Source organism: Chaetodon auriga, chromosome 14, assembly GCF_051107435.1.
Source record: "Chaetodon auriga isolate fChaAug3 chromosome 14, fChaAug3.hap1, whole genome shotgun sequence".
Classification (NCBI taxonomy): domain Eukaryota; kingdom Metazoa; phylum Chordata; class Actinopteri; order Chaetodontiformes; family Chaetodontidae; genus Chaetodon; species Chaetodon auriga.
In genome coordinates this window covers 3,335,494-3,346,476 of record NC_135087.1, presented here as the reverse complement: position 1 = coordinate 3,346,476, position 10,983 = coordinate 3,335,494, and the positions used below count along the sequence as shown (strand labels likewise).

Genomic DNA, 10,983 nt, shown 5'->3' with positions numbered 1-10,983 from the left:
TGCTGCTATTCCAAAATCATCAGTACAGAGAAGATATCAAGGAACAACAACAATACTGTCACATAAGAAGAAGAATGGTTAAACCTCCGCACTCGGTCCAGAGTTAGAAACTAATACCTCGCCATGGATTACAATGGATAGTTGATAGAAACTAAACTTTGCATTGCAAACTGTACATATTACTTCATACCTCACGATCTCTCTCTGCGCTCACTCGTGCTGCCTTAAGCTTTAGTCCGAGGATTATGTAAATGCTTCCGAGCCTTCCTTTCATGCCTTGCTATCTCGGCGTGAGACATCTGCTTAAATTGGACATCTTTCTCACATCTGTAAGACAAAGTTGAACAGAACTGCATGAGGGAGCTGCCATTTGGATATCGGGAAAGCAACTAAAGCGTGATAAAACCCGACTGTGAACGCCTCGTTGACAGGCAGGCTTTTTTCTTTTTTTTTAAAATCTCCTTGATGAGCGCAATAATTGAATCAGCACGGAGCAGCTTTGTGCCGTGAGGATGGACTGAAAAGTTGCTGTCTTAAAAACGCAGCTGGCCTGTCTTGGCTTCACCGCCGGGTCGCCGGGGAACCCGAATCTGACCAGTGAAGCTGTTTTTATACACAGTATTGCTGAATATTGAGCATTGCATTCGGTTTACTGAGAAGTTACTGTTTGACTTGCTACTTTTTTTTCTCGTGTAGGATACATGACCATTGGCATCACATTGTATCAAAAACCCAGATGAGTCATGCTTTACGCAAACCGGTGCCTAGAAATGTTCTTTTTTTTTTTTTTTCTTTTTGTACTGTAGATAACAAGATAATCTGTCCAGACGTCTGGATTATTACATGACAACGTTTGCAAGCATTGATCTAATCATAACATCTAAATAGAAAACAAGACCAGATTATTCTAAAACTCATCTTTGAACACTTGTTCACAAAAAGAAAAAGAAAACAGGGATGCATTATGTCGAATCCAAAGCCCACGAATGTTTCTGTTTTTTTTTTTACTTTATTTTTCACCTTTGCCTGACTTCCATCTAGACGAGCAATGCACCAGAACTGTGTTGGACTTTGACATGGAGCTGGGAGGGACTCTGATATGTAAACACTGCGGCGGACGCCTGACGTCAGTCGACACACTCAAAATACAAGAACCAGTAACTGTGGAATGTAAAGGATCAAACAGAGAATTCACCGTTTTTACTTCAAACATAAACTGTCATCATGATAAATAAATATTCTGACTTTAACCTAAAATACTTTTTGTATATTGCCATAATATATTCTAATATATTCTTAATTTGATAAAGATTTCACTATATGTTTTGGTTTGTGCTGTTGTTCTAAATAATTACATATAATATATACCTGTGGAATGTACGCTTTTATCCGGCTGAGGACTTAAATTCCACCTTAAACGTGAGGTTTTCTGAAGAGCTGTCAGGAGGCCAGATGAGACACACACACACACACACACACACACGCACACACACACACGTGCTCCCTTTTCTTCTCCTTAATGAACACTTAGATCTGCTGGAATGACTCAGAAACTTAACATGTATGAGCAGACGTCTCCTTCGTAGAAAAAGGGGGAATCACAGCTAAAAGGTGCAGGAATGTAAAGGTTTTATCACTGCACGACGACAGCAACACAGTGGCCTAAACGCAGCGTTCGCCTCAGTTAATTCACTCGCTGAAGTACTTATCAACACGGTGTAAGTACGCAAAAGTTACCCCAATGACAGTGTAAAAACACAATGTGAGTGCAAAGAGTCAAAAAGGATATTGTTCATACTAACATTGTGCCATTACATCTTTCGACGTACTCTACAATGCACACTGGCAGCGTTTTAAGTCCTCACACAGTATTCGTGAGTACTAGAAGCACTTACCCACAGCTTAACACACAGATGGACACACTGCGGTGAGGGGAGAGTGTGGAGGTGTGAGAGGGGACATGGAGGCGTATGGCACTGACTGATCTGAGGGGGTCAAACGGAGGTGAAACAGGGAGTTCTGGGCGGTCCGGTAGAACTTTTCCCCCAGAGAGATGCTGTCGGTCCACGTTTGGAAAACATTTCCTGGCTCTCATCTCTCCTCCTCGCGCCGCTTCCCACATTTCCAGTGCTTCACCTGTAAGAATGTTCTCATCGGATACAAAAATCAAAACAGTCGGTATTTCCTCCTTCCTTTTTTGCTTCCGTACAGTTTTGCATTGAAAAATATGTTGGTGTTGTTTTTTTTTTTTTTTTTTTAAATCCTCATTTCTTTCTTTTTTTTTTTTAAACTCTAGACGTCTCTTGTGTGGATCCAGAACTCGTCTCCATCTGTAGCTACATGTGTTGGGCGTCCATTATGTCCAAGTATTTGGCCTCAATGATATGAGGAAGCACGTTGTTCCTGAACACAGAGCAGACAGAATTTATGTCAGCTGGTACTTGTTGAGAGAGAAAACATAAGAAGAAGAAAAAAAACCACCATCAAAACGTCAGATCTTATCAGACGTGATTTATCACTTCCTTCTCAGCAGAACGAGTGAACAAGAGAGCAAATCAGTGATACAGTGGTGGCTGATGTACGAGTGTATGAGTGTGCATAATGGCACCAGAGAGCTGGGTGGGAAAATGCTGCATATGCTGCACATCAACAACAGAACCTCTCTCTGCACTCAAAAAGCTGACACTAAATGATTTCTCTTTCTAATGCAGTGAAATCAAACTGCACCCTCCTGCATTAAAGCTGCTCTGTTTCTATATTGACAGAGATGAAATGAGTGCATGTGAGAGGTGTTCTGTGGTTCCCTTCACAGCGTTTTAACGTCCTCCAGCTTGTTGTTTTGGTTTTTCGTCTGGTTTGGTTCATGCTTTGAAAAGCCTGGTATACCACTGCACAGAGGCCGACGCACAGACGATGAACCAGATATTTACCTCCGACGCTGGCTGACATCTTTAGGCTGCCCCCAAGTGCCACAAAAACATCAATTAATGCTGGTTTCAATTTTAAAAAATAGCACAATGTTCGCCCCAAGCTTGTAAACCTGGGCCCTGTTTTTAAATGTTTAGCCGTCTAAATGAAGTTTTGGAATCGGTCCAGCAGTGAGGAAACAGGCTGCAGCGTAATCCTCGGGGGCGACTGCGCCCGTCAAAGTACGTCCGCTAAAAGTGTTTGTTTGTGCCACTGAAAGGCTCAGACTGTCACTCTAAGTGTCAACATTATGGAAAAGATGTCTTCAGAGACAGTAAAATCCTTTCGGTTTATCCACAAACAGCTGCCGTGTTGCTGTGTTAAAAGCCGCTGACAAACACTGAGAGTTCACCTTGTTCAGGTCAGCTGCTGCTCGAGGCGATCTGCTGGACCAGCTCCGAAACTTTTCTACCTATTGGTCATTTAGACCCCAAAATATGTAAGCACAGGCCCCAGGTTTAAAAATAGTGGAATTACCCTTTAACGAGTGTTAAAGGTGAGGCGTTATGGAGATGAGCTGAGGTGAGCTCTCAGGTGCGTCTTAGAATTCAGGATGTTAATCAGGTTTGTGCTCTGCGGGATGTGATATTTAAACATGGTGTGTAATGGAGGCGTGCGGCCGGCATGGCTGCAACTGAATGAAAGTAATGGATCATTAATGTCGGTTCTCTTATGGTAATGAACCCCAAACAGTTCGTCTCAGTAAACTTTGTTGTGGTTCTCTGAAAAACAAACATGCAAATGTGCCTCATACACATGCAGAGGTCAAAGCACGCAGTCACAGGGATAAGAGAATACTAACGCTTGGAAAAACAAAAAGTTTGCTTACTTTATTTAAAGTTTTCAGGGGTAAATCATATTATTTAACTGAGGATATTCCACTAGTCTGATGCAGAGAGGCTGCACGGAAACTATTAAAATCACACATAAAGCAGCGCAGCCATCTGCTGTCAGCGCCGCAGCCTGTTTGCATCTCAGCTGACCTGCCAGACGTTTCCAGCTGAAACACATTATATGATAAACATATTATTCCATTAAAGAATTAAAAATGTAATTAAGGTCTGCCGACTTTATTCCCCAGCAGGTTGCTGTTTAGAGAGATTTGTGGTTTTGAAGACAACGCGTCCGCAGACTTCAGTGATTCCACCCTGAGGCAGATTCAGGTCAGACGCAGCTCTCGTTACCTGCGCGCTGCTGAATGTCATCGCGGTTTAAAGCACTGGAGGAAAATCATTTTCTGAGACAAAACTGCTGCAGCCGTACCTGATTGGAATTAGCAGGATCATGAGCAGAGGGAAGATCATCTTCATGTACGGTATCGGGTACATGCCAAACGTACACAGCACCAGCAGCTGCATCATCTGCAGGAAGGTGAAGTAGTGGATCTTTCTCTGGGGCACTTTGCGGATGTAGTGGGTAGGCGGGTAAGACGTCTGCAGGAGGTGAGAGGATCAGGACAGATTAAAATACAATCTGCCCCGAGGTTCTTTTCCTCCCTGTCCTCAGGTCTCCTGCAGTCTTAGAGGAATGACTCAGGGAGGTGGACGGCCCACACGCCTCTGAGAAGAGCACTGCAGGTTCGACATCAGAAATAACTTTGAGCTCCAGCTGGATGCTTTCTTGTTGAGGGTGTTCGGAGATGTTTCTATGAAAATGTGCCTTTCTCGTCTACGTGGAGCTGCAACAAAAACAGACCCCGACTGATCCGGCGTCAGCTACGAACCTTTCCAACAATAACTGACTACATCACATCTTCATCACTACCTGCAGGTGTTTACAGTTACCTGGATGTAAATCTAATAAATAACGGAAGCCTCTTTTTAAGGCTGAGGTTGTGATCATGTGATCTCATGTGAGAATACAACTGTGATTCCGAAAAAAGCTGGGACGCTAAATAAACCAGAACGTGATCATTAGCTAATCCTTTTCGACATAAACTTGATTAAAAACAGCACAAAGTCAATATATTTAATGTCTGATCTCATCAGCTTCATTGATTTTTGTAAATATGCTTATTCTGAATTTGATGCAGCAACACATTTCAAACATGTTGGGAGCAACAGGAGCAACTAAAGACTGAGAAAGATGTGAAAACACCTGTTTGGAACATTCCACAGGTAAACAGGTTGACTGGTAACAGGTGAGAGCATCATGATTGTCACTACATGGACTCAGGAACACTTCAGGAAACTGTTGTCAGTAAACAGTTTGATTGGAAATGATCGATTCTGGTTTTATTGACGTTGAGTTCCAGTGTTTTTGGAATCAGCTTTTGTTGGACTGACGTTGAGCTTCGTGTTGAATCTCCTGCTGTTTAGTGAGAAGACACAGTGGAGCTGTGTGAAACAGGACATCCTGATAAACCACCTGAAGCTTGAACCGTGGACAGTTTCAAACATGCTTACTAACACGCTGAAAAAGAGACATGAGACGAACGTGAGCTGCTCCTCTGACCACGACTGACTCACCACGTCTAACCTTCCTCCTTCAGCACGTGAAAACAGTCTTTTTCTGCTTCAATCTGCACAGTGAAGCTCAAACATCCAACTGTTTTTTAACAACCGGTAAAACTCATGTTTGTTTTTCTTAGCAGTTACCTCTCGCTGCCATGTGGAGGCGCTAGTGTGTGTCACTAGCAAGTACAGTTAGGAGGAAAATGGCAAGTCCTGCTTCCAGTAGGAAGGTTAAATCGGACACACAGAGAGGAGACACACAAAAAAAAAGAGATTGTAGATTTGTTTTTCTGGGAAAAGGATGCTTCAAACATGCGACCTGAATTAACGATGGCTGGTAGAAAGCACCTTTAATAATAATATTAATGTTAATGTTGATAATAATGTCATTATATTTGCAAATATGCTGGACTCAGGTGTGATCCTCCAGCGGCGGGCACCCAGTCAACCTTTTGATCTGCAGAGTCCTGCAATCGACATATGGTCTCTCACACACACAAACACAAACACACACACACACACACACACACACACACACACATTCACACTCCCTCACCTGCTCCTTGAGGAGGAGAGCCATGCGGTCGCACATCTGGTTTCCGTCGATGGAGGTGAGGGCGATGTAGAGGAAGAGGCCGTACAGGACGGGTTTGGGGATCCACTGCAGCGGGAGGGGCAGCAGCAGCACCGACACGCCGATGAAGATGTTGGCAGTCAGAGACGTCAGCCGGGTCTCCTTCACCTGGACGATACTGAGGACACACGCACGGCGTGCACGCGCACACACGGCGACACACACAAATGAGAGCTGACTGGAAAGCACACAATCGGTTCATACAATGCAACAGACAACAGTTTCTCTAGGATTTTCTTATCAGCGTTGCTGCACATTTTCCATTTAAGAAATTCTCAGTTTTCCAGGCAAATTTCCAGAGTTTGAGGGAAACCTTGGTGAACTCAGTCATGTTACATCCTGAGTTTAGTACAAACAGTGTTGAACAGGTTTAACCTCACTGACTACACAGAGAACGCACTGAGAAGCGCCTCTCGCGTCCTCAGAGTGGACTGTTGTGGCTCCTCCTGTTCTTTGCATTCATACACTTTCCATGAATAAATACACGCATTTGTCTGTTTTAGCCTCCTTTTGCTGCGTCGGCTGGCCTTAAAATGGCCTCTTGTGGTGGACAGAGGCGTCTGAGCTGATCGAAGGGTTCATGTTTGAAGACGCTGCTTCTCCTTTCAGGATTAAAACTGAAGGACAGACTACTTTTGAGGTTGAGGCTCCTAAACCTTTTGACTTAAGACCTGCAGACTCCGTGGACCTCCTCATTAAGCAGCTCAAAATCCACCTGTTGAGAGCTGCCACTGAAATCCTTCATATGTGTGGTGTTTTCACTCCTCTTAAAATCTGAATTTTGGGTCTTTCTGAATTTTTACCTTTCAGTCTGAAGCACTTTATGAGGCTCTGCTCTTACTTACTTTTTAAAAAAGGTTGGGAACCACTGCTTTAAATAACCACTTTAGCTAAATTTCAGAGACAATCAGGTTTGGAAATCTGGAATATTAATTTCCAGACATTTACATACTTTGAAGAGCCCTGAACTGCGTACTTTTCTGCGACCAATATCTCCAATTAGAGTCTTAGAAGATTGGCCTCCGTGCCCCACTTATCACACTTGACTACTTAACAAATCCTGAATATATGCTAACTACAACTTTCTGTGTGGCCGGAATGATGAACTTAATCCTCTCATCTCTTAAAAACCCCCTCACCTCTTCCTCTCGGAGAGAAAATGCTTAGTTACGTAGTAATCATGCAATCAGGGGATAGCAGGATACAGTAGGCCGCAACATAAAATTACAGTCACCGCACGCTCTGAAGACGACCTTTAATTGAGCGCCTGATTAACGGCGGCGAGGAGAGGGCGGATAACTCACGTCTCATAGAGGTGCCCCCCCTCCACGCGCTGCTCCACGAAAGCCAGCTGGCGCACATGGAGGGTGGAGTGGGGGAAGGCGGCGTGCATCCAGGGCAACCCCAGCACCGACATCAGTATGTTAATGAGCCCAGAGAGCATCAGGTCCCAGTGATACGCCGTGCCCTTCAGCAACCTGAGGGGCGACACGACTGTGAGGCTCAGTCGACAACAACACACACACACACACGCACACACACACACACACACGCACAGACGCACAAAGAAAATCTGCATACAGTAATATTTAGAAGTGAGCACATGTGACAGCAGTCGACCCACACACTCGTACACACAAACACAAAGGCCATCGCTCTCCTACGGTCAGCGGCGCCCTTCAACGCAACCTGAGTGAACACATGTACCTTCATGCATGTGTGTGTTCATAATATGAATACACACATTATGTCTTTACTGCATGTGGCTCAGTGTGTGTGTGTGTGTGTGTGTGTGTGTGTGTGTGTGTGTGTGTGTCTTTTGGGGCAGATTCACCTAAAACTGAAGTCTACAGCTAATGTTCTGTAAAGGCTGATCACCTGACGTGTGTCCTGCTGATGTGCCCTTGAGCAGGACAGTGAAACCACACACTGTCAGTCACTCTGGATAAGAACTTGGACGCATGAAGTTTAAGTTTAACTAACTGGTTATCAAGCTTTATTTTCTTTTAGCCAAGATGCATTAGATTTTTATGATGTGTTAAAATCAACAAATCTAAAACATCCAAATCAAATCTTAATGCACAAACAGGTTTACAGGTAAAATAACTGCAACATCTTGATCTTTAAAAACGATGAAAATGCAGCCATGAACACATTTCAACAAGGGCAGTTTTTACTGTTGTGATTCTAGGATGGTGAAGGATGTAACTGTCTTATTAGGTCGCAGTTAATTAAAGAGTGAAGACTCCAGAGTTCTGCATGTTGATCCAATATTACGGTCTGCTGCAGGTCAGCAGACACACTTTTATCATTACTCTTACTGACATTTTATTGAGTTTGTGTTTAGCACTACTTAAATATCTACAACAAACTGTAGATTTAAAATGAACACATCTAAAATTTCAAAATCAAAGCTAAATGCAAGCAAAGGGTCACTAATAAGCTCACTGACTCAGGTCCAAAACATCTTTCTCATTAAAAATGATTTTATCATTAAATGCAGCCGTGAACACGTCTCAGGTTTTACTGTTCTAATTGTAGGATGGTGAAGGACCCAGCTGTCTTTTAGGTCACAGTTCAGTAAAGAGAAAAAACTCCAGAGTCGACAGACGCACAGAGATCAGACTGTATAGTTTTATAAAGCTCATGAAGCTACAAATGATGCTAACGCTCAGAGTCAATTATTAAAGACTTTCAGCGTGTGTTCGTTTGCATAACGAGGACAGATATTAGAAATAAATAAATCACGTCAGAAGACAAAGACAGATGCAATAAAAGACCAGCGCAGGTGGAGAAGAAGTCCAAACGGTTCAACAAACATCTTCTTTATAGAGAAAAAATAGATGTGAAGGAAATAAAGGAGAGCATCAGATGAAAGAAAAGCGGGAACAGAAATAGAAACGACGTCTTCCTGCTTCTGTCTTTTATTTGGTGACACATGAGGGACGTGGTGAAGACTGTGTCTGTGTGAAGTAAATACAGCGTAAACCATGAAACAACACCAAGTTGAACAGGTCACTTTTCTTACACTATAGCAGCCGGTTTTGCCTTCCAGTGACATTTAGATCCAATTAATTTCTGCCCAACAAATGCAGATGATAAGGGTTGAAATTCCATCATTATAGATTTTCCCTGCAGGGCTGGTCGATGGCTGACGCTCCGATGCAAATTCAGAGGAACAGGGTGAAAGCTCAACATCGTGTTCTGGCTCTGAGGCTTCTTCAGAGCTCCCTGACTGTGACAATTTGACTCAGATGTCAAGTTTCTGGCTCAGTTAATCTTCCCTCCCTCACAGACCGGCAAATATCTGGTTTCAGCAGATCCCAAAGTGGGGTCAGAGGATCCCCAAAGGACCGCGTGGCTTTTGGATGGGTCACAGAGAGAGTTTAAGGCGGTTAATGCACCAGACGCGTCCCTGCTTTCACTCTCACTGGTATTATTTCAGAGTCACGTATCAGATGGAAGTCATGGGACGGGTGCTTCGTCAGACTCTACCTGTTCTCTGGTGCGTTGGTCAGCGAGACAACGATGTTCTGGTCGATGAAGATGAGGAGGGCCAGGAGGAAGCCGAGGCCCATGGCGCTGACGACGTTCATGGCCGACAGCCGCTCAAACGGAGCCACGTTGAAGACGGGCCGGTCGTGAACTTTGAATACTGGAACTGTCCGACGAAGAGGAAGAAAAGTTAAATTAATTATTCAACCAACTTCTACAAAAAGTCCTGCTTCTGAAAAATTTGCTCTTTGTCTTATTTGATAATAAATTTAATGTCTCTGGACAAAACAGCCACATGATGACGTCACTTTTTGGCCATTTTCTGACATTTCATGGAGAAAGCAATACATCGATCAGTTGAGAAAAGCACCTGCAGATGAATCGATGGTGGAAACAATCCCCGGCTGCAGCCCAAATAACAGCTTCACAGAGGTTTTACTGTCTTTACTCAGCGTTCTTCCTTTGTTGGATAACGGGAGCTCGGGACGCGACCCACCTGCTTACATCTCCGTAACGGCTCAGTTCTAAACAGCCCTCTCCGTCATGGACTCTAAACGATACGACTGTGGAAAGAATTCTCTCCAGAATTCACCATCAGTGCTCGAAAGCCTCATCATATTCCATCCTCACAGACATAACTGTCTCTCAAACTGTTATGATGACTCACGTTTTCACACCACCGATTGTTTATAAGAGGCTGCTTTTTTTTCTTTCCATATCTCATTTAGGACTGTATCCCCTCAAATGCTGCAGAATTAAGTGCAGCTGGTTAAATTTAGGAAGAAATGACAATACAATAATGGGTCTATTATCTTATGACTTATTGTCCCTGGAGGTAAAGGAACAGAAAATTGGCCAGGCACTTAAATTTAAATTCACTTGAGGGTTTGGCGCTCGTCTCTGTGTTTCTGTGTCGACCCCTGGAGAACAGCTGCTGCCTTGGCAACAATGAATGGAGATTCAAAATGATGCTAAACAATAGAGGATAAAAACGGACTCTCTCCAATGTGTTTTGGCCTGTGTCTTGATTAAGGAACATAAAACAACAATAAAGGCACCAAATAAGGGAGGCCTCGCAGTCAGGGGGAAACAGGCTATAAGTCTGAGCCCTTCAGCAGAGTCCAAAACACTAAACAAACCCCAAACAGTCACAAAAAGACATCTGACGAGCAGCAATTAACCGCTGTTTTACAATGTCGTCCCCTCATGTTTCATATTTAATGCAACGTTATGAAACCTCAGCCAACAAACGCCGCGGTCAGACTCAAAGTAGGCTGTTTGAATTTTTAACTATTCTTTTGCCCTCGTTAACAGCACGGAGCCACAACTGCTAATCACTTCATCATTCATTAAAAAGCTGTGAGGAAACAAACATGCCCGTGCATGTGGTGTGGAGTTAGCATGTGGGAGGAGGCGTTTCGGGCGTCCAGGGTT

At 43.6% G+C, this 10,983-nt stretch overlaps 1 protein-coding gene across 5 annotated transcripts in view; it reads right to left on the bottom strand.

Annotated features, from left to right (window-relative positions):
* Positions 1-727: 727 nt before the first annotated feature.
* The window catches only part of slc4a11 (solute carrier family 4 member 11), a 94,926-nt gene continuing 84,670 nt past the window's right edge, over positions 728-10,983 (bottom strand). For all 5 annotated transcript variants that reach the window (XM_076748456.1, XM_076748458.1, XM_076748460.1 and 2 more), the window contains 5 exons: positions 9,550-9,715; positions 7,359-7,532; positions 5,977-6,172; positions 4,231-4,400; positions 728-2,403 (listed from right to left, as the gene is read on the bottom strand). In XM_076748456.1, the coding sequence (XP_076604571.1) occupies positions 2,337-2,403; positions 4,231-4,400; positions 5,977-6,172; positions 7,359-7,532; positions 9,550-9,715 (773 nt within the window). In that variant the 3' untranslated portion in view covers positions 728-2,336. The remainder of the gene's footprint in view (positions 2,404-4,230; positions 4,401-5,976; positions 6,173-7,358; positions 7,533-9,549; positions 9,716-10,983) is intronic.